Consider the following 23,887-nt stretch of genomic DNA (forward strand, 5'->3'; position numbering starts at 1 on the left):
AATAACTTAAACGCTCAAAAAAATGATTCATCAGATCTTTATCAACATGAACTTTCCCCATCACAATACCATCCTTGCATTAACAATGGTTTTAATCACAAAGATCCCATTCAAGAAATCACATGACAAATGACGCTTAATAGTCCACGCTTAGCACTTCGTCTAGGTTCATTTTATTCTGTATGTTATATAACGAACACTCTCTATGATATAAGGGACCCTGTCCATGCTATAAGGGACCCTGTCTTTGATACAAGGTATCCTGTCCATGATACAAAGGACCCTGTCTTTGATACAAAGGACCCTGTCTTTGATACAAAGGACCTTGTCCATGATACAAGGTACCCTGTCTTTGATATAAAGGACCCTGTCTTTGATACAAAGGACCCTGTCTTTGATACAAAGGACCCTGTCCATGATACAATGGACCCTGTCTTTGATACAAAGGACCCTGTCTTTGAAACAAGGTACCCTGTCTTTGATACAAAGGACCCTGTCTTTGAAACAAGGTACCCTGTCTTTGATACAAGGTACCCTGTCTTTCATACAAAGGACCCTGTCTTTGATACAATGGACCCTGTCTTTGATATAAAGGACCCTGTCCATGATATAAGGGACCCTGTCTTAGATACAAGGGACCCTGTCCACGATACAAGGGACGCTGTCTTTGATACAAAGGACCCTGTCTTTGATACAAATGACCCTATCCCTGATATAAAGGATCCTGTCCATGATACAAGGGACCCTGTCCATGATATAAGGGACTCTGTCCATGATATAAGGGACCCTGTACATGATACAAGGGACCCTGTCCATGATATAAAGGACCCTGTCCATGATACAAGGAGCACTGTGTTGCAAAGGGGCACTGTCTATGTAACCTGGGACACAGTCTATGATACAAAGGGCACTGTATGTAAACTCGGGGCACTGTTCATTGGAGCAATGCGTATTTCCCAATGCGTACTTGAGTACACCACCACTGAATAAATGTACGCGAGTCTCTTTATAGTTGCGTACACAGATGCTGTCAAAGTACATGTACAAGAACAACGTCAAGCGCTAAAGTCACGTGGTGAGCTGCAAGTTCAAGGCCGTTGGCGTTTCCTCCGTTGGTTGACTTCCGGGTTGATCTGAAAGGGAGTCTGCGGGCGAGTGGTCTCCCTTATTGTACAAGCTTACGGGTGAGTGATCTCCCTTATTGTACAATAATGGTGAGTGATCTCCCTTATTGTACAAGCTTACGGGCGAGTGGTCTCCCTTACTGCCCGAGTCACCAGGTGAGTGATGTCCCCTATTGTAACCGTCAGCGGACGAATTATCTCCTCTATGGTGTGGGTTGACAGGCGAGTGATCTCCCTTACTGCCCGGGTTGGTGGGCGTGTGGGCGGAGCAGACCGAGTCAGCCAAAACCTCTGTAGAGCTTCGTCTCTTTGGCTGGTCGAAATGTCCAGGAGATGGACCGGATGACCCATGGCTGCGTGGGCGGTTAGATGACCCGTGGCTATTTGGTCCGTGGCTATTTGGTCCGTGGCTATTTGGTCCGTGGCTATTTGGCCCGTGGCTATTTAGTCGATCAGATGGGCCATGGGTATTTAGTCGATCAGATGGGCCATGACTATTTAGTCGATCAGTTGGCCCATGGCTATTTAGTTGATCAGTTGGTCCGTGATTATTTAGTCGATCAGTTGGTCCATGGGTGTTTAGTCGATCAGATGGGCCATGACTATTTAGTCGATCAGATGGGCCATGGGTATTTAGTCGATCAGTTGGTCCGTGACTATTTAGTCGATCAGATGACCCATGAATATTAAGTCGATCCGTTGACCTATTGCTAATTAGCCGATCATTGGACACATGGCTAATTAACTGACCAGATGACCCATGACTAATTAACTGACCAGAGAAGCCAAGACTGCTCGACTGTCTACCCATCCCAGACAGAACCTCAAAACCTCGACCGGAAGTCACTCTCGCCATTTTGCTCGGCGGAGAGTCCGTCAAAGAAGGAAGAACTCTTTTACCTCGTATGGAATCGTCATCGAAATGAGCACTTTCCTGGAATCGATTCCCTTCGGGTGAGATCTTCTGATTTCCACAAGTATCGAATACATTTCTTCTTCCGTTATCGATACCGTTTGTGTTTTTTAAGTTTGATTCACTCGAAGTTCCAGAATGTTCTTCAGCACAGTTGTTCTGAGCCCAGGGTGATGTTTTCGAGACGTTTACTAACTTCGACTCTGTGAGATACGGATGCGCGACCGACGAGTGGGGAAGAAACGGAAATTGCTGAAAAGGCGCGGACGTCACGGGAGACTGAAAATTTGGGAAGGTTAAAAAACACGACCCGTTGATACCCGGGGGTGTTTTGGTGAGGTGGGGCGGCGGGAGGCTGGGGTGTTTCCTCGAAGGGGGCGACGCCGCTGTTTTGTATTTGTGCCGGTCTGCTGGGGATGTTGGCCGGATAATCTCCGAGATGGACCAGATTTTGGGTTTGGTTTTAGAGCTGTTGCCGGATTGGCTTTCTGTAGTTTTAGAACTGCTGCCGGATTGGCTGTCTGAACCGGAAGTCTCAACGTTGGTTGTTGCTCCTGGGCGCTCGTTTGTCGCGGCGACATCTGGTCCCGTTTTCTCAGGGCGTCTCTCTATGGTACCTGCGCCTGGCTGGGGTTCAAACCCACGCATGCGCAGATCAGTCGGGAACCCCGGATGCTGTTCGTACGACCAGAGTTTGTTCTGAGGATGCTGGCCGCCCAGGGCGGGGTAGATCTGGACGCTGTTGGGGTCAAGGTTGCTGTCGCAGTCGCCATCTTCCTCCGTGCAGTCCGAGTCGTCGACGTTGATATCTTCATTGTCGCTGTCATCGTTCCCTTTCTTACTCGGGTCTACGATGAGAGGAAACAAAAATGTATAATATATTTTGAAAATACCCTTGTTTTTTTTTAAGTAACTCATTCAATAACTATCCACTCCCCAACTCCCCCCCCCCCTCTTGTGCTGACCACACTATCTCTCCAAATGCCGAACTCATAGCCCATATAAACTCTACTTCACCTATCAAATGAATATTTCTTTTTTACTTAACTTTACCACCAGAACGTGAACAGCTTATCAGACATTTGCCTATGCTGTACGACAACAGAGAATCACATATTACCTATGCTGTACGACAGACTGTTGTCCGGATTGTTATCGTTGAAATCGTCGTCATCATCATCGTCAGCCCTGGAGTCTCGCTCGCCCGGGTACATCTTGTTCTCTTTCTTCAGACGCCGGCGTGCGTTGGCGAACCAAGTGCTCACCTACAAGACACGGGGGTGTATGTTAGTGACGTGTTAGGTCTGAGTTGGCTCAGGATGGGTGACCAATTAAATGTCCGAACTGTTAACGTACTGGAACCAGCGTTTCTTCCAGGCATCTCTTCATGCAGCCCCCCCCCCCCCCCTCAGCATGTCCCCCCCCCCCTCCAATGACAATAAATAATTTGTAATTTATGTAGAGAATGTATAACCAGTGCCGCCCCATTACCCCTCCCCACCACCCTCACCAGAAAATTTTAGTGTTCCCCCTCCCCTGAAATTTCAAGTGCTTCTCCCCCCCCCCCCCCCCCCAGAGAAATATATCCGAAAGAAACACTGATTAAAACGTAACCAGATTAATTTAAAAATCAAAGCTGTCTGTCACACTGGCGTTGGTCTATCTTTTCCCCCTCCCCACACCTACTCATCCCAAACCTCACATCTCCTATCCACCCCTCCCCTCCCCCAACCATCTTCCACCACCCACCCCATTACTAAAGTACCTGTCTGTGATCACCACTTTAAACATCCTAGGACCAGCACCCATGCTAGTTAGTCTGTGTAAGACTCTAAGACACCCCCCTCCTCTCCATCCATCCACCCACCCGTATATTCAAGACAGTGTTTCGCTATGCCTTCGCCAACAGACACAAATGTCTGACCTGGGTCAAGGTCATCCTAGTGATGATGGCCAACATGATCTTCTCGGCCTTGGTGGGGTAAGGATTTTTCTTGTGCTCGTTGAGCCAGGCCTTGAGTGGCCCAGTCGTCTCTCTGGTGGCCGCCTTCCTCATTGGGCCATTCACGTCCAGGCCAGGGTACCTGTTAGGGGGGTGGGGGGGGGGGAGACCAAGGGGTAAATTATGAATAATGAGTTTAAGTAGGTAATTTTATGAGGTCATTGCGATAGGTCATTGTGAAGGTCAGTATGTGAGGTTAAGAAAAGGTCATTGGTTTAAACGTGAGGTAACTTGAGGTCAGTAGGTTAGGTCACGTTGGTGGAGGTAAGTGGACACGGTCCATCACTGATGTCACTTGTTGATGTCAGATATCGATGTCAGCCGCTTATGTCACAGGTTGTCATTGCGTTAGAAGTAGACTAATACCAAGTATGGCTTACAAAATGCGGGGTGGTGACACAATTGGCTTATGTATTGCTGAAGTGTGGTGACACAAATTTTAAGACAGCTATAGTGTGGTGAGACAAATGACTTACAGATAGCTGTACTTTAATTAGACAAATGACTTACAGATAACTGTACTTTAATGAGACAAATGACTTACAGATAGCTGCAGTACGGTGAGACAAATGATTTACAGATAGCTGTAATGTGGTGATACAAATGACTTACAGATAGCTGTAGTGTGGTGAGATAAATGACTTACAGATAGCTATATTGGTGAGATAAATGACTTACAGATAGCTATATTGGTGAGATAAATGACTTACAGATAGCTATATTGGTGTGACAAACGACTTACAGATAGCTATATTTTTGAGATAAATGACTTACAGATAGCTGTAGTGGGGTGACACAAACGACGGCTCCAGGGCTATGGACTGCCCTGACAAGCCCGCGCTGACGTAAGAGGACATCCGCTCTGGTCGAATGGCCAGTCCTCGAATCTAGGACAAGAAGGAAACTGATTGCAGAAATCTGTCTTTTAAAACACCGGTTATAATCTCTAAAGTTAGTCATCCATAGCGCCGAGTGAGTAGAGTGATAGAACGTTTGGACCATATTTTTTTTTAAAAGTTCCCTTTTCAAACCTGACGGTCTATAGGGCAAGTGAAGTAGTGTGCACTTGTTTCTGTGACATCGGCATATGAAGAGATAGTGTGGTCAGCACTATGCCCAGCCGCCTTTACTTTTCCTAACGTGAGTTAGGTACCCATCAGAGTTGGGTGGACTCAGGGACGGTCTACTAACTGGAACCCGGATTCGGACTCGCTATGCTAAAATTAAAATCTTTGGGTTTGAATACTAGTCATGTTTCTATGCGCGTACAGCTCTTTTAAGTACTGGGCAGAAGTTGGGAAAGCAGATGCCCTAAATATCGATCAATTTATTCTCGATGATCGGTGTCATGGATATCTGTATATTCGATGACGTATGAAAGATAGGGGCCATCTATGAAATTACAGTTAGAGGCCATCTATGTTATTAACGTAGTTAAGGCAGAGGCCAACTATGTTATTGACGTATGAATAACAAGGGCCATTTATATATTTGACAACAGGGGCCATCTGTACATTTGATGTCAGAGGCCATCTATGTTATTGACGTAGTTAAGACAGAGACCATCTATGTTATTGACGTAGTTAAGACAGAGACCATCTATGTTATTGACGTAGTTAAGACAGAGACCATCTATGTTATTGACGTAGTTAAGACAGAGACCATCTATCGTATTGACGTAGTTAATACAGAGACCATCTATGTTATTGACGTAGTTAAGACAGAGACCATCTATGTTGTTGACGTAGTTAAGACAGAGACCATCTATGTTGTTGACGTAGTTAAGACAGAGACCATCTATGTTGTTGACGTAGTTAAGACAGAGACCATCTATGTTGTTGACGTAGTTAAGACAGTGGCCATCTATGTTATTGACGTAGTTAAGACAGTGGCCATCTATGTTATTGACGTAGTTAAGACAGAGGCCAACTATGTCCGTGACGTAGTTAAGACAGAGACCATCTATGTTGTTGACGTAGTTAAGACAGAGACCATCTATCGTATTGACGTAGTTAAGACAGAGGCCATCTATGTTATTGACGTAGTTAAGAAGCCACCTATTCAACTTATAACGCAATAATAAAAAAACAAGTCGTCTATATGTCTGACGTAGTTCAAACAAATCCCATCAATTTATCTGTTGATGTCAAGCGTACCAAGAGCCCTAGACTAACTACCTATCCCACTTATCCTTAATCCTGCTATCCCCTTAAAAAAAAACCCAGCCTGTCTGTGTATCTGTCCTCTCCTTAATCCCCCCCTCTTCACGACTGCCCGCATGTTGCTAGATTAGACACCCAGATTTGTCTTCCCCTTCTGTTTTCTAATACGTGTCGATAAACATCGACAGTAACTCCAAGCTGACGAAGACATGTTGCCGAAACGTCCGAGAATATTTATTTCAACCTCCATGTTGACATCGGCGGTTAATCCCCGTTAACTTTTTTTTTCTTTTAATCTGGTGTTTAAGTATGCTAATTTATGCATGATTATTATAATGCGTATGTAAATGTACTCACCATTGGCGGACACATGGGGGAGCCGTCGAAACCGATACAGGGGGAGCCTCCGGGGAGGGTCACGTGTTTCCGGGCGTCCGCCCCCATTTGGGAGTGGTGGTAGTGGACGTCGGGGCCGACGCCCAGGTTGCACATGCAGATGTGGCGCCCCGTGGTGGGGTCGGTGATGTAAGCCCGACCCTCTTCACAGAGCAGGGGGGACCCCACGGGCATAGGGGAGGTCTTCTGAAGAGAAAACAATGTGTTAAGTCAGTCAAGGTGAGGACGTGTTTTGTTTTAGATAGAGAGTATAATCAAACTTGATGACTTATATGTTGAGCTAGAGGGTACGTATAACACAACATACGAAAAGGTTAGGTTGACATGTGAATGATTATGCTAGTGTACGGAAACAAGCATACTCCTAGTCGCATTTTTCAGTGATTAACTGCTGCTTTTTAAAAAATAATAATAATAATAAAATAAAATAAAATAAAATAAAATAAAATAAAATAAAATAAAATAAAATAAAATAAATAAAATAAAATAAAATAAAATAAAATAAAATAAAATAAAATAAAATAAAATAAAATAAAATAAAATAAAATAAAATAAAATAAAATAAAATAAAATAAAATAAAATAAAATAAAATAAAATAAAATAAAATAAATGTATTGATAGCAACAGAGTGAACTTTTTTCCATGTACCAATTGTAACTTTTTGTACTTAGAAATGCTACAATATATATTTAACAAAAGTAACTAAACACCGAAGTTAAAATTCAACTTTAAATGGGACACCCTGAATTGTTTTAGCGAGATAACAATTCATAAAATGTATTAAAATGTCTTGTTTTTAAAAAATGGTTTCTATTCTCTCGTTCGGGTAATATTTTTAGCATAGAGTTATTGTTAAAATTATCGTTTAGACAATTTAGTATAGAAGTAGGGTTAAGGTTATAGTTAGACACGGTGTCATAAATAAGTATGGCTAAAAGATTACACAAATAAATAACAAAATATCCATTCCTCTTGCAGTGTCTGAAGGTTATTTTTAAATCCAACGACGCGTCAACATTGCCTTTGACTGGAACCCCAAGGGGAGAGGAAAGTAGGCCTGTCAAAGGAAATCCTGGAGAAGGGAAGTAGAAGGAGAGGCAAGGGCTGCCGGGTTTACGTGGGCGAAACTAAAGAGAGCTGCCCAAAACAGTGTCCGGTGAAGAGGTGCGGCTGCAGCCCTTTGCTCCTCAGGGCATAAATGAATAATAATGAGAAGAGGCCATTGATGTCTAATTGTGGAAAAAAATACATCAAACATATATGAATCGTATTTTAAAATATTTAAAAATGTTTGTGCAAAATTTAACTCGAAATTTTTAATTTTTGAAAATTTAATTGGTTTTGGGTGTGTTTGTGTGAGTGTTTTTTGTATGTGTGGGTGCCCGTGTCTGTGTCTGTGTATATGTGTATGTGGGTATGTGTGCATGTGTGCATGTGTGCATGTGTGCATGTGTGCATGTGTATGTGTATGTGTATGTGTATGTGTATGTGTATGTGTATGTGTATGTGTATGTGTATGTGTATGTGTATGTGTATGTGTATGTGTATGTGTATGTGTATGTGTATGTGTATAAGCATGAGCATGTGCATGTGCATGTGCATGTGTATGTGTGTGTGTGCGTGTGCTTGTGCGTGTGCGGTACGTGTACGTGTACGTGTACGTGCATATGTATGTGCATGTGCATGTGCATGTGCATGTGTATGTGTGTATGGGTGTATGTATGTGTGTGGCACATGTAATATATACTGTCCTCGTCCCATTATAACTGTGGTTGCTGACTTGAAAACGTGACTTTCTGCTCTGAACGGAGCCGATGCCTTCACAAATGGCTGGCAGAAAACACGAGAGCCGTGTAGCACCCGTGGGACCGTACTCACTCGGCGCCCTCAGACAATGCTCGGTTACAACACCCCCACCCCCCTCCCCTTCCTCCCACACAGCCCGTCCGTCAAATACTGGCACCGTACACGACGACCACCGGGCAATTGTTTGACCGAGTTATTGATTGATTGATTGATTTTGGTCCGCTGCCGGCCTGGTCCGTGTGGTGCTGACGTGTGCTCTCTTGTTGGGTCTGCCATAACACAAGATCCAGGGTCAGCAAACCAAACCTTGACGATAACCCAACCCTGGGATAACAACCCAAATCCAGGACAACCCTAGTATAACAACCCCAAGACAACACCAAGACAACAACCCAACCCCAGGACTACCCTAGTACAACAGCCCAACTCCAGGAAATAAACCCAACCACAAGACAACAACCCAACCCCAGGACAACAACCCAACCCCAGGACAACACCTCACCCCCATGAAAACAACCCAACCCTAGGACAACAACCCAACCCCAAGATAACAACCCTACCCAACGACAACAACCCAACCCCAGGACAACAACCCCAGGACAACAACCCACCCCCATGACAACAACCCAACTCAAGGACAACAACCCAACCACAGGAGAACAATCCAACTCCAGGACAACCCTTGGACAACAACCCCAAGACAAAACCCAACCCTAGGACAACAACCCAATCCCCAGGACAACAACCCAACCCCAAGGACAACAACCCAACCGAGGACTACAACCCAACCCCAAGACAACAACCCAATCCCCAGGACAATAACCCAACCCCCAGGACAACCCCCAGGACAACAACCCCGCCGATTATGCTGACACGATCGTGGGAACCCATGTTTGCACCTTATGACCTCGGTCAGCCAATCGGACGACAAATCTACCTGTATGAGTTTATTGTTTCTAGCCTACCCCTCCCCCCTCCCCATCTAACCCAGAACATCAGAGATTAGAAGATTAGGACGCCCCTGTCACTGATCTACAAAACGACATCGGGTTTTCCCCAAACTAATCACAGATAAATATTTTTAAACTGCTACTGTATATAAATCAATTTAAACCTTCTTTCTTTTTTTAACATATAAATTCGATAGCGCAAAAAAAAGACAAAATGATTAATTGAAAACCAATTCTCATTTGTAAGAAAGTAGAAATATATGTTTTTTATGCATGTGCTGTTATACATCAAACTTTAACGAGTAAAGGGGGAACAGTGCGTTAATATAATACAGTATCGTTGTACCGAGGTTAATTTGGTTGTCGATATCTTGGTTAGAGCTTACGACTGCTAACCAGAAAGTCACGAGTTCGGATCCCGGGCTCGAGTCTGCAGCAAGCCCCTGAGTCCACTCAGCTCTAATGGGTACCTGACTCGCATTAGGGAAATTATAGGCTGTGGGGGATAGAACTGACCGTAGTATACGAGTAGTATATTAGGTCCCTTTTGGAGCGAAGGCGCAGGCGCAGGCGCTGGGTGAGCAGGAGCAGGAGCAGGAGCAGGAGCAAAGGATATATAGGAAAATACTCGGATGCGGATGGACAACGAGATATAGTAAAATACTCACCCACCTGGGTGGAGTGGGTGATGCGGATGGACAACGGGATATAGTAAAATACTCCCTGGGGGAGCAGGAGGTACACCGACATATAGTAAAATACTCACCCACCTGGGTGAAGGTGGGTGAGGGTGGGGGAGCAGGATGGACAATGACATATAGTAAAATACTCACCCACCTGGGTGAGCAGGTGGGTGAGGGTGGGTGAGCAGGATGGACAATGAGATATAGTAAAATACTCACCCACCCTAGGGTGGGTGAGCAGGAGGGGGAGTAGGTCAGTAGGTCACCACCGGTGACCTTGTGACGTAATCAGTGACCTTGTGACGTAATCAGGGACAATATGACGTAATCATTGACCTAGTTACGTAATTTTAATGCGTTTTTTAATTAGTTTGAATTTAATTTTTAAATTTTAATTAGTTTTTAATTAGTTACGTAATTTAATTACTTTGATTGTATTTTTATTTTGTTTAATTTGTTTGTTTACTTGTTGTTTAATTTAATTACTTTGTTTATATTGTGTAATTTTTTGACCTAGTTACGTAATTTTATTATTTGTTTACTTTTTTAATTATTTTTATTTTGTTTATTTTTAATTTAATTTTATAATTAGTTTGAATTCAATTTAATTACTTTGTTTATATTGTGTAATTTTTTATTGACTAGTTACGTAATTGGATTTTAATTTTTAAATTTTTAAATTTAAATTTTAAATTTTAATTGATTTTAATTACTTTGTATTTTGTTTGTTTATTTTGTTTGTTTACTTGTTATTTAATTTGATTACTTTGTTTATATTGTGTAATTTTTATTAACGAGTTACGTAATTTGATTATTTGTTTACTTTTTAATTATTTTTATTTTGTTTATTTTTAATTTTATTTTATTTTATAATTAGTTAAATTATTATTAACTAGTTACGTAATTTGATTTTAATTACTTTGTTTAATTTATTTATTTGATATATTTCTTTTCTTTGTTGTTTAATTTGTTGGTTTGTTTATTTGGTTGTATGTATGTTTTAAATTCTCCCCTACAACGACCGTGTACAAAAAAACAGGTTAAATTCTCCGCCACAACGAACGTTACAAACATAGAACATTCATTAAAGAGAACGATTAACAACACCTGTTACTCGCTAATGGCACCCGGCACGTATCGATCCGCAATCCTTTGTTCTTATCAAGCACCGTACAAGGGCCAAGTTCATATCGATCGCACCCACGGGCCATCACACCTAATTAATTTTGTTATGCATCGTGGGTTTTTCCCCACTCGGTTTGATAGGTCATGATGATTTATGTGGGTTCGCGAAGCGATCCCACCGGGGGGTATGGTAATTAACGACGTACATTAAGTGGCTTTCGGCGAAGCCAGCGTTAAGTGTGGCGACAGATGTTACCACGTTAATTGATTTTTTTCCCCCCGGTTGGATCCCGTGCTTTTCACTAACAGTTATACGGACAGTATCATAGGTTTTTGGTTTTCACCGAGGCAATGTTTTGTTGTTGGTTGGTGTAGAGTTTATACGAGGGTCGGTGAAGTTTTCACCGAGGTTGGGTTTTGAACTCGGACCATGCATGTTTAGGAGTTGGATGTGGTAGAGTTTACACTAGGGACGGATGTGTTAATCTTGATTCCACCCACGGGCCATCAGTAGGATGGTCCACCTATGTGTAATTTTTATTAACGAGTCACGTAATTTGATTTTAATTTTTTAAATTTTTAAATTTTTAATTTAATTTTATAATTAGTTTAATTATTATTAACGAGTTACGTAATTCGATTTTAATTTTTTAAATTTTTAAATTTTTTAAATTATTATTTTTAAATTTTATTTTTAATTGTTGTTTACTTGTTGTTTAATTTAATTACTTTGTATAATTTATTTGTTTGAAATTCATTTTAATTAGTTTGCTTTTAATTTCTTTGTTGTACGCCGTTTAAAATAAAAGACTAACACTAGCGTGTACTAGAAAGTGTCATTGTGTATAACATCCATTTAACCACAGCTGTTACTTATTAGTGACAGCTTGTACTTATCGATCCGCCCGTGATCCTTCCCGGCGCTCCCCGTGGTTGCTTAATAGCGGGCTCACTGAAGCGATCACAACAGGTAATTAATCGAAGCCATTAAGTCCCTCTCCGCGTTAAGTGTGGCGACAGCTGGTGCTGTAATTAGTCACGGCTCTCGGCTTTTTTCATTAGACTACAGCTGTACATGAACTATGTTCACATATCGTACGCCCGGTCATTCTTTGATCAAATTAAAAAATTTTGTTTCCACATGTCCTGCGAACCGTCCCTTGCTATGTATGAAAGATTAATGGTTGTAACTATTCGCTTATAGCGAGGGTCAGCGAAAACAAAAATATATTTAAGGGTCGGAATTTTCTTTCAACCACCGTTAAGTCAGGTTTTGAGACGAAACGAAGTCTCGGTAGGTTCGTGTTTTTTAATGGGCGACAGGGCGACTTGGTGCGTTGGTACGTAGGTATGCGGGGTAGACATGTTTTTTACAAGTCTGGAAAAGTAATTACGTTTTTTATGACCGTTCCGATTTTCTTTTGATCTGACCACCATTTGACCACACTGATCCAGATAAATTTAACAATTGTCGCAGCGGGGTTTATTTTAAGTGCACCCCGTGCACGCTTGTTTACATTTTAAAAGACGTGTCGCGTGTCTTCCCCTTACGGCTTCCCTAATAGAGAAACGAGAGGAAAGACAACTGTTCTAAAATTAGAACAGCCTTGTCTACAGACACGAGTATCGTCCCTTGTGAAAAAATTCGCGTCAGAATCCTTAACTAAACAGTCAATTTCTTTAAAAAGTTAAAAAATAATTTAGGAAGACAAGGGTTAACAAAATATATATCTTAGTCTTGCAACAGATTACCTTCCCATGTTCGCTTTAGTATTACAGTTTTCATCAATCTTCTTTTTGACTTGAACTTCTTTAATTTTTAAGAAAGTTTACTTATACATAATACATTACGTCTAATGACAATTTTTTATTTTTACCACTCAATGTATTTTCTTTTTCTATATCTTACATTGTCATCTTAATTTTTGATCACCTTAGGTGGTGGTAAGGTGGTAAGGTGGTGGTAAGGTGGTGGTAAGGTGGTGGTAAATTTGCTAGTCTTGCAGCAGATTACCTTCCCATGTTCGCTTTAGTATTACAGTTTTCATCAAACTTCTTTTTGACTTGAACTTCGTTAATTTTTAACAAAGTTTACTTATACATAATACATTACGTCTAATGACAATTTTTTATTTTTACCACTCAATGTATTTTCTTTTTCTATATCTTACATTGTCATCTTAATTTTTGATCACCTTAGTAAAAATTTGCTTAAGATTATAAAATTCAAGTTTTAAAAAACAACAACGTTATAGTACGTCGTGTCAAATGACACACCGTTTAAAATGTCTACATTTAAAGTTCACCAAAATAATGACGTAAAATCTAAATATGATATGACGTTAGCATACATATCATTCAACCTAATCACTCTAAAGTACAAATCAATAATTGTTATTGATTAAGGGGCTGGGTGAGTTATTTTTATCACTATTCACCCTTCCCCTTCCCTTTGTCCGCAACCCCGTTCCCCTTCTCCCATCCAACCTTGCGTCATCACACTAACCTCAATACCAACCGTTAGATAAACAGACCGTACTACTACTACTACCCGCACTATACCTATTCCATTTAAGAGACAAAGGCTGTATGACAATCCTACAGACAAATATTTATTCAACTAATATTACAACCCCCTAGAAACCACTCCAACAGACTGGGATACATAACTTGTAGACACCACTCCTCGTTGAATATCTCTTGCACCCTACCTACATCGACAACTTTGTCCGCCGCCCTCGCCCCCGTCCCTAGTATGAACTCGGTTACCAACAATTTCAAAACATGCATGTTCCGAGTTCAAAACCAACCTTCACCGACACTACTATGAACTCGGCCCCTAACACTTCCAAAACATGCCTGTACTAACTTTGAAACCACCATCGGTGAAAACTTCACCGACCTTAGTATGGACTCTACACCTACCGATTCCAAAACAAGCATGTTCCGAGTTCAAAACCAACCTTCACCGACACTAGTATGAACTCGGCTACCAACAATTCCAAAACATGCATGTTCCGAGTTCAAAACCAACCTTCACCGACACTAGTATGAACTCGGCTACCAACAATTCCCAAACATGCATGTAACAACTTTCCAACCTGCCTCAGTGCTAACAAAATTCCCCGACCCTAGTATGAACTCGACTGCCATCAATTCCTAAACATCCATGTACCAACTTTGTAACCTACCTCGGTGAAAACTTCTAGTTTAACTCTCCCTAACAATTCCAATGATGCATGTACGAACTTTGTAACCTGCCTCGGTGAAAACACCCCCGTCCCTAGTATGAACTCGGTTACCAACAATTTCAAAACATGCATGTTCCGAGTTCAAAACCAACCTTCACCGACACTAGTTTGAACTCGGCTACCAACAATTCCTAAACATGCATGTACCAACTTTGCAACCTACCTAGGTGTTAACAAAAACTCCCCTGACCCTAGTACGGACTCTACACCTACCGATTACAAAACATGCATGTTCCGAGTTCAAAACCAACCTTCACCGACACTAGTATGAACTCTAGACCTACCGTTTCCAAAACATTCATGTTCCGAGTTCAAAACCTACCTTCACCGACCCTAGTATGAACACGGCCCCTAACAATTCCAAGGATGCATGTACCAACTTTACAACCTCCCTCAGTGTTACCAAAACTCCCCGACCCTAGTATGAACTCGACTGCCAACAATTCCTAAACATGCATGGTCTAGCCTCGAACCCTGCCTCGGTGAAAACTTCACCGACCCTAGTATGGACTCTCTACCTATCAATTCTAAAACATCGATGTACCAACTTCGAAACATCCCTCTGTGTTAACAAAACTCCCCCGACCCTACTATAGACTCGACCCCTAACAATTCCAAAACATGCATGGTCTAGCTTCGAACCTACCTCGGTGAAAACGTCACCGACTCGTGTATAAAAATCTGTCCCAACCAACTCCAAACCTTCCCTGGGCACCCGAATAAAAATAACTCACCCAGCCCCTTAATCAATAAAAATTATTGATTTGTACTTTAGAGTGATTAGGTTGAATGATATGTATGCTAACGTCATATCATATTTAGATTTTACGTCATTATTTTGGTGAACTTTAAATGTAGACATTTTAAACGGTGTGTCATTTGACACGACGTACTATAACGTTGTTGTTTTTTAAAACTTGAATTTTATAATCTTAAGCAAATTTTTACTAAGGTGATCAAAAATTAAGATGACAATGTAAGATATAGAAAAAGAAAATACATTGAGTGGTAAAAATAAAAAATTGTCATTAGACGTAATGTATTATGTATAAGTAAACTTTGTTAAAAATTAACGAAGTTCAAGTCAAAAAGAAGTTTGATGAAAACTGTAATACTAAAGCGAACATGGGAAGGTAATCTGCTGCAAGACTAGCAAATTTACCACCACCTTACCACCACCTTACCACCACCTTACCACCTTACCACCACCTAAGGTGATCAAAAATTAAGATGACAATGTAAGATATAGAAAAAGAAAATACATTGAGTGGTAAAAATAAAAAATTGTCATTAGACGTAATGTATTATGTATAAGTAAACTTTCTTAAAAATTAAAGAAGTTCAAGTCAAAAAGAAGATTGATGAAAACTGTAATACTAAAGCGAACATGGGAAGGTAATCTGTTGCAAGACTAAGATATATATTTTGTTAACCCTTGTCTTCCTAAATTATTTTTTAACTTTTTAAAGAAATTGACTGTTTAGTTAAGGATTCTGACGCGAATTTTTTCACAAGGGACGATACTCGTGTCTGTAGACAAGGCTGTTCTAATTTTAGAACAGTTGTCTTTCCTCTCGTTTCTCTATTAGGGAAGCCGTAAGGGGAAGACACGCGACACGTCTTTTAAAATGTAAACAAGCGTGCACGGGGTGCACTTAAAATAAACCCCGCTGCGACAATTGTTAAATTTATCTGGATCAGTGTGGTCAAATGGTGGTCAGATCAAAAGAAAATCGGAACGGTCATAAAAAACGTAATTACTTTTCCAGACTTGTAAAAAACATGTCTACCCCGCATACCTACGTACCAACGCACCAAGTCGCCCTGTCGCCCATTAAAAAACACGAACCTACCGAGACTTCGTTTCGTCTCAAAACCTGACTTAACGGTGGTTGAAAGAAAATTCCGACCCTTAAATATATTTTTGTTTTCGCTGACCCTCGCTATAAGCGAATAGTTACAACCATTAATCTTTCATACATAGCAAGGGACGGTTCGCAGGACATGTGGAAACAAATTTTTTTAATTTGATCAAAGAATGACCGGGCGTACGATATGTGAACATAGTTCATGTACAGCTGTAGTCTAATGAAAAAAGCCGAGAGCCGTGACTAATTACAGCACCAGCTGTCGCCACACTTAACGCGGAGAGGGACTTAATGGCTTCGATTAATTACCTGTTGTGATCGCTTCAGTGAGCCCGCTATTAAGCAACCACGGGGAGCGCCGGGAAGGATCACGGGCGGATCGATAAGTACAAGCTGTCACTAATAAGTAACAGCTGTGGTTAAATGGATGTTATACACAATGACACTTTCTAGTACACGCTAGTGTTAGTCTTTTATTTTAAACGGCGTACAACAAAGAAATTAAAAGCAAACTAATTAAAATGAATTTCAAACAAATAAATTATACAAAGTAATTAAATTAAACAACAAGTAAACAACAATTAAAAATAAAATTTAAAAATAATAATTTAAAAAATTTAAAAATTTAAAAAATTAAAATCGAATTACGTAACTCGTTAATAATAATTAAACTAATTATAAAATTAAATTAAAAATTTAAAAATTTAAAAAATTAAAATCAAATTACGTGACTCGTTAATAAAAATTACACATAGGTGGACCATCCTACTGATGGCCCGTGGGTGGAATCAAGATTAACACATCCGTCCCTAGTGTAAACTCTACCACATCCAACTCCTAAACATGCATGGTCCGAGTTCAAAACCCAACCTCGGTGAAAACTTCACCGACCCTCGTATAAACTCTACACCAACCAACAACAAAACATTGCCTCGGTGAAAACCAAAAACCTATGATACTGTCCGTATAACTGTTAGTGAAAAGCACGGGATCCAACCGGGGGAAAAAAAATCAATTAACGTGGTAACATCTGTCGCCACACTTAACGCTGGCTTCGCCGAAAGCCACTTAATGTACGTCGTTAATTACCATACCCCCCGGTGGGATCGCTTCGCGAACCCACATAAATCATCATGACCTATCAAACCGAGTGGGGAAAAACCCACGATGCATAACAAAATTAATTAGGTGTGATGGCCCGTGGGTGCGATCGATATGAACTTGGCCCTTGTACGGTGCTTGATAAGAACAAAGGATTGCGGATCGATACGTGCCGGGTGCCATTAGCGAGTAACAGGTGTTGTTAATCGTTCTCTTTAATGAATGTTCTATGTTTGTAACGTTCGTTGTGGCGGAGAATTTAACCTGTTTTTTTGTACACGGTCGTTGTAGGGGAGAATTTAAAACATACATACAACCAAATAAACAAACCAACAAATTAAACAACAAAGAAAAGAAATATATCAAATAAATAAATTAAACAAAGTAATTAAAATCAAATTACGTAACTAGTTAATAATAATTTAACTAATTATAAAATAAAATAAAATTAAAAATAAACAAAATAAAAATAATTAAAAAGTAAACAAATAATCAAATTACGTAACTCGTTAATAAAAATTACACAATATAAACAAAGTAATCAAATTAAATAACAAGTAAACAAACAAAATAAACAAACAAAATACAAAGTAATTAAAATCAATTAAAATTTAAAATTTAAATTTAAAAATTTAAAAATTAAAATCCAATTACGTAACTAGTCAATAAAAAATTACACAATATAAACAAAGTAATTAAATTGAATTCAAACTAATTATAAAATTAAATTAAAAATAAACAAAATAAAAATAATTAAAAAAGTAAACAAATAATAAAATTACGTAACTAGGTCAAAAAATTACACAATATAAACAAAGTAATTAAATTAAACAACAAGTAAACAAACAAATTAAACAAAATAAAAATACAATCAAATTAATTAAATTACGTAACTAATTAAAAACTAATTAAAATTTAAAAATTAAATTCAAACTAATTAAAAAACGCATTAAAATTACGTAACTAGGTCAATGATTACGTCATATTGTCCCTGATTACGTCACAAGGTCACTGATTACGTCACAAGGTCACCGGTGGTGACCTACTGACCTACTCCCCCTCCTGCTCACCCACCCTAGGGTGGGTGAGTATTTTACTATATCTCATTGTCCATCCTGCTCACCCACCCTCACCCACCTGCTCACCCAGGTGGGTGAGTATTTTACTATATGTCATTGTCCATCCTGCTCCCCCACCCTCACCCACCTTCACCCAGGTGGGTGAGTATTTTACTATATGTCGGTGTACCTCCTGCTCCCCCAGGGAGTATTTTACTATATCCCGTTGTCCATCCGCATCACCCACTCCACCCAGGTGGGTGAGTATTTTACTATATCTCGTTGTCCATCCGCATCCGAGTATTTTCCTATATATCCTTTGCTCCTGCTCCTGCTCCTGCTCCTGCTCACCCAGCGCCTGCGCCTGCGCCTTCGCTCCAAAAGGGACCTAATATACTACTTATACGTTAATGTACCGAGTTAATTTAAACCATAACTCTACTGCACCTGCTCCACATGAACTAGGCACGAACGGGAAAATAATATGATGATCTCGATTATAGTGTGTGTGTTGGGGGGGGGGTTAAGATTGTGTTCCGGGTAGATGGAGGGATATGAATAACATTGAGGATATGGTTAGTGTTAAGAGTGAAGTTAGAGTGATAGAGTTAGATTTAGAATTAGGAATATCGGTTAGGTTTACCTCAGGGTTAAGGGCTTAGAGACAGGGTTAATCCCAAGTGTAGAGTATCAATAATATCATTAAATTGTGTAGACTTTGCTGATTTAGTACAGTCGCTTTGGTATGTAATTTGATTAATAATTATTTTTTAATAATACGTACACTTAAAATCTGTGCACAGTCCAGATGTGGGGAAAATAAACAAAATAAACGTGCAGTTTACTGAGAATTAGATGTTTTACATCAAATAAATGTAAACAGTGAACGTTAGTTTAGTCCTAGTACGAAAAAAATATAATTTTCTTTAGTTTTAGAAAACGCTGTATTAGCTGAGTCCGTATCAATCTCTGGCCTCATAAAATCGCTTACACATTACTTCACAGTTCTAGTTAGTTGTTAAACTTCATTTTACATATCTTCGTTTAGTGTCTTTTTATAACATTGGTTTATATCACAGCCCCCCCCCCCTACATATAACTAAATATGACAGAATGTTGACCCACCACCCCCCTCCCCCCTTGCACTACCCCCTAGTCCCTTATACCTGTACACAGAACTCAATTTGTCTGCATAAAATGAGGGTCTAAAACACGAAAAAAACAGTTTGTTACTAATCTGATTTTTGACAGCTTCGTTTCATAAGTTTCCTCAAAGTTAATTTTAGAATGTTCCATCTTTGTCAGTTGGGCGGGTTAGGGTAGGGGGTTGGGGGGCTGGGTGATTAACCCACTGGGCATCATCCACTAATAATTTACATCTTCGTAATAAGAGCACCATAAGTCGGTCTAATACTTAATTAGTCAAAACTGCTTTTGTTTCATTCATGACGATTCAAAATAACTTCACAAGACTAATTATAAATAGTGTGGCTCCACAGTGTGGGTGTGTGTGAGGGGGAGTGGGGGTGGGTGGTATTGGACTTTCCTTCACTTCTATTAGCCACATGCTTTATCAGAATCTGTGCCCATGGCAAAGATTTGTGCATTTACGTTAGTTATAAGCAAGTATCAATTTTACATTGAATATATATATATATATATATATATATATATATATATATATATATATATATATATATATATATATATATATATATATATATATATATATTCACATCCAGCGTTTGTTGCTGTATCTACCTCCCCTACGATTCCACGTCCAATCAGTACTATATCACCCTATTATTACCGCTAACAGATTACACCTTGTTTGTATGTACAGTCTGCCGCCCCCCACCCCCACCCACCGACGCCCCATTACAACGTCATCATCGACTAGTCCACCCCCCGCGGGCAGAGATAAAGATCCCATTTATTTTCAGTTTATGTTCTAGTAGTGTCTTAGTGATCGGCACGGCTAATTTATGGAGGGGTGGTGGGACAGGATAAGGGGGGGAGGGGGGGGTTTAGAAGGTGGGGAAGTCTTGTTGTCTCTCGATGAAGTCAATTATAGTGTCCGATGTTTTTGTTTTTTTTTTGTTTTTTTTTGTTTGTTGTTTTTTTTAGTCTGATTGTGTTTTGAGGGAAGGAGCAGTCGAATGGTAGAGCATGCGACTACTAACACATACGTCTCGAGTTCGAATCCGGGTTCAAGTCCATAGTACATCACCGAGCACACCCAGCTCTGATGGGTACCTGACTCGTTCGTTTAGTTTGGATTGTGCGGAACCAGGAGGGGAGCGGTGGGGCTGCCACCCCCTTCTTTTAAAAAAATAAACACAACTTTGCAGTGTAATACTTTCAAGTATTATTTCACAAGCCGTCAATATATTATCCCGATCGGATAAGCAGTGCTAAATCGACAGTTAATATTGTGATTTAAACAGAAGCGTAGCGACCCTTCCCGGCGCCCGGGGACAAACTTTTCGATTTGCACCCCTCCCCCCCCTCAAGATTTTGATTTGCACCCCCCCCTCAAACTTTTGATTTGCACACCCCCCCCCCCCTTTGGATTTCGATTTCCACCCCACCCCCCCCCCTCCAACTTTCGATTTGCACCCCCCTCGACCTTTCAATTTATTTTTCCAACCCATTTTGGCGCCCCCTAAGGTCGGCGCCCGGGGACATATGTCGTCCCACCCCCCCCCCCTCCCTCCCCCCCCCCCCTCGCTACGCAACTGGATTTAAAATTTTAAAATCATAAAACCATCATCTCTATAGTAGCAAATACTCAGTAACTAACTGGATAGTATTTAACAATATGTTAAATTCTATTATAAAAATGAAACACTATAGTTAATCATAGTCAGTCTATTTTTAAAATAGCAAATATAAACGTGATAACAAATGACATTTTCAATCACTATGACAACCGGAGTTTGTTGACTGAATGTGCAGAATAAACTCCTTCATTTCGATTACATTTATGTAGGGCTACAAGTCTCAAATTTGTTGTAGTTTAATGTTTAGAGTCGATTTTAAAATCTCAAAATCATATAACAGACATTTTTTAATTTTATTTTTTTTAAATACTTAGAATGATTTTTATTGAGCTTCTTTTCGATTTAATGTCATGCGTTGTTTTTTTTTTTTTTTTTTTTTTTTGTTGTCTAATTGATACTTTTTAAATATGTTATATTTGATTCGTTACTTTATTTAGCGCAGTTACTATTTTTAAAATATTTTTTTTGCGATTTTTCATAAAATGTGTTATATTGTATTATAATACATACTTGGTTTTTATTTTTTTATTTTTTTTTTAATTGCCTGATGTACTTTTTTATATTTTCAACTCCAAATATTTTTTGCTTATATTCCTTCACTTTATAGGCCTACATATTGTGATACTGGGTTGATTTTGAGTGAGTAGTGTCCCTTGGCTAGTCTTGTTACCAATCGAGATGCTACATTTGTTCTCCTCTGAGATATATAGGCTGATTATTTTGCTAGTATCGCTTCCATTATGGAAGTTCCATACATCTAGTCCTACTTGTAACCTAAGCCATTAGCTACGATTCTAGCCTTAAAAGTATGACTAGCTTAGAACCTACTTCTAATCATAATGCTAGTTTTAACAGCGATTACAGTATATCTTTCGTCGGCAATAGAAAGAACATTTTGTGTGTATGCGTTTGTGTGTGTGTGTGTGTGTGTGTTTACGTGTGCGTGAGTTTCTTTGCGTGTATGTATGTGTGTTTATGTGTATGTGGTTCTGAGTAAAATAATTTATTTCGTTCTTAAACGTTTTTATCTGGATTCCAGAATTCCAGATAGTCACACATAGTAATATTTACTCTCGATTGTACAGTAGAGAAGGATTTTAACTACATATAGTAGAGAAAATGTCCAACTGAATATAAAATGAAAAAGTCGACTGAATACACGGATCTAGTAAGAAATAAGTAACTGAATATAGAAAGAAAAAGTCGACTGAATATAGTAAGAAATAGTGAACTGAATATAGAAAGAAATAGCTAACTAAATATAGAAAGAGAAAAACGACTGAATATAGTAAGAAATAGTTAACTGAATAAAGAAAGAAAAAGTCGCGGAGTATAGAAATAAAAAAATGACTGAATATAGATCTAGTAAGAGTATAGAAAGACAAATTCGGTTGAATATAGAAAGAAATAGTTAACTGAATTTAGAAAGAAGGTAATAGTCCACTGAATGTAGAAAATAATATTGTCAACTGAATATAAATGGAACTGGCCAATTGATTAAAGAAAGAAAAGGTCGACAGAATATGGAACGAAAAAGTCTTCTGAACATAGGCAGAAAGTCCACTTTAAATGGGGGGGGGGGGGGGGGAGAAAAGGTATTTATAAAATTAAGTCAACCGGTAATATACAAACGAAAAAGTCACACGAATATGACTTACGTGACTTGGTGACTTGCTGGCCATCTGAAGGTCCATACAGTTAAGTCCAGCAGGTATCTGTTGACTTGACCTGAACATGACCTCAATACTGGGCTATACCGGACAACATGCCCGCCTCGTTTGCAAGGGGTTAGGGTTAGTGCTGGACCAGGTTCGAATCCCTCTAGCTCCAGTGACCACAGCTATGTCGGATCTATGTAGGTTTTGGTCTAGTTAGGGTTAGTGCTGGACCAGGTTCGAATCCTCCTAGCTCCGGTGACCACAGCTATGTCGGAACTTTTAGTTTTTGATCTAGTTAGGATTAACGCTAGACTAGGTTCGAATCTTTCTAGCCCCAATCACCACTAAGTCGGATTTTGATAGTTTTTGTTCTCGATCTCCAAAAACTCCTCCACACAATTTATCTTGGCACGCTATTCTTATCGTTAAGTTTTCTTATGAAAGTGTTTTGTTTTGTTCTCTACTGTATCAAATTATCTTACAATATTTCTATCTTTTATTGAAATATCCAGATGTATCTCTTCTTTGTATAAAGTTATCGTGCTTTATTACTTCCCAGTATTATATAACCCTAGGCTATTACTGCAGTAACGAGTATGGATCCGACATCTTTTTGTTTAAGGGATCCAAGTATGATCTTGCACAGTCTTGCTGCAAGTATGATCTTGCACAGTCTTGCTCCAAGTATGATCTTGCCCAGTCTAATAAACTATTGTTGAACAAAGATCCCGATGACACAGCAAAAATCTTTTCATCACAGAGAAGATCCTTCAAAAGATCATTTAATCAGGGAAAATATCCCTTCGCTCTTGCTAAAAAAAAACTATGTGCCTTGATGTTCTTCCGTAGCCTGTTGAGAAAAAAAAATATTAGAGAACACATTTTTGATTGGTTCACTTAGGGCGACATTTTGTTTTGCTAATCTATACACCCAATACAGTAGAAGCATATTTTTACAATAGATTTTTAAAAATCGTAACGTCATTTTTAAAGTGGGAATATAGTC

General features: G+C 39.6%; 2 protein-coding genes across 3 annotated transcripts; one reads left to right on the forward strand and one right to left on the reverse strand.

The window, feature by feature from the left end:
* The first annotated feature begins 129 nt into the window (after positions 1-129).
* Positions 130-990, forward strand: LOC131928499 (zinc finger protein 768-like). The gene has a single exon (XM_059284562.1). The coding sequence runs from the start codon at positions 130-132 to the stop codon at positions 988-990; it is 861 nt and encodes a 286-aa protein (XP_059140545.1).
* On the reverse strand, positions 854-23,671 carry LOC131928501 (dentin sialophosphoprotein-like). Of its 2 annotated transcripts, none has more exons than XM_059284564.1 (6): positions 22,882-23,671; positions 6,559-6,780; positions 4,814-4,926; positions 3,962-4,121; positions 3,158-3,302; positions 854-2,885 (listed from the first exon to the last, which is right to left on the reverse strand). In XM_059284564.1, the coding sequence occupies exons 1-6, from the start codon at positions 22,957-22,959 to the stop codon at positions 1,069-1,071; spliced, it is 2,535 nt and encodes an 844-aa protein (XP_059140547.1). In that variant the 5' UTR covers positions 22,960-23,671; the 3' UTR covers positions 854-1,068. The 2 variants fall into 2 exon arrangements, with proteins under 2 accessions (XP_059140547.1, XP_059140546.1); XM_059284563.1 differs by having other exon boundaries at positions 6,559-6,783.
* Between the last annotated feature and the right edge of the window lie 216 nt (positions 23,672-23,887).

This window comes from Physella acuta, unplaced genomic scaffold, assembly GCF_028476545.2.
Source record: "Physella acuta isolate Inbredline_101_S28 unplaced genomic scaffold, ASM2847654v3 ptg001510l, whole genome shotgun sequence".
NCBI lineage: Eukaryota > Metazoa > Mollusca > Gastropoda > Physidae > Physella > Physella acuta.

What these genes read in the sequence shown, in the direction of transcription:
- LOC131928499 (XM_059284562.1), top strand. Translation starts at nt 130, where the DNA reads ATGACGCTTAATAGTCCACGCTTAGCACTTCGTCTAGGTTCATTTTAT.
- LOC131928501 (XM_059284563.1), bottom strand. Translation starts at nt 22,959, where the DNA reads ATGTTCAGGTCAAGTCAACAGATACCTGCTGGACTTAACTGTATGGAC. An exon ending in TCACCCCACTACAGCTATCT is followed by an intron (nt 4,122 to 4,813) that starts GTAAGTCATTTA and finishes CCCCCCTAACAG; the next exon opens with GTACCCTGGCCTGGACGTGA. An exon ending in CTAGGATGACCTTGACCCAG is followed by an intron (nt 3,303 to 3,961) that starts GTCAGACATTTG and finishes CGTGTCTTGTAG; the next exon opens with GTGAGCACTTGGTTCGCCAA.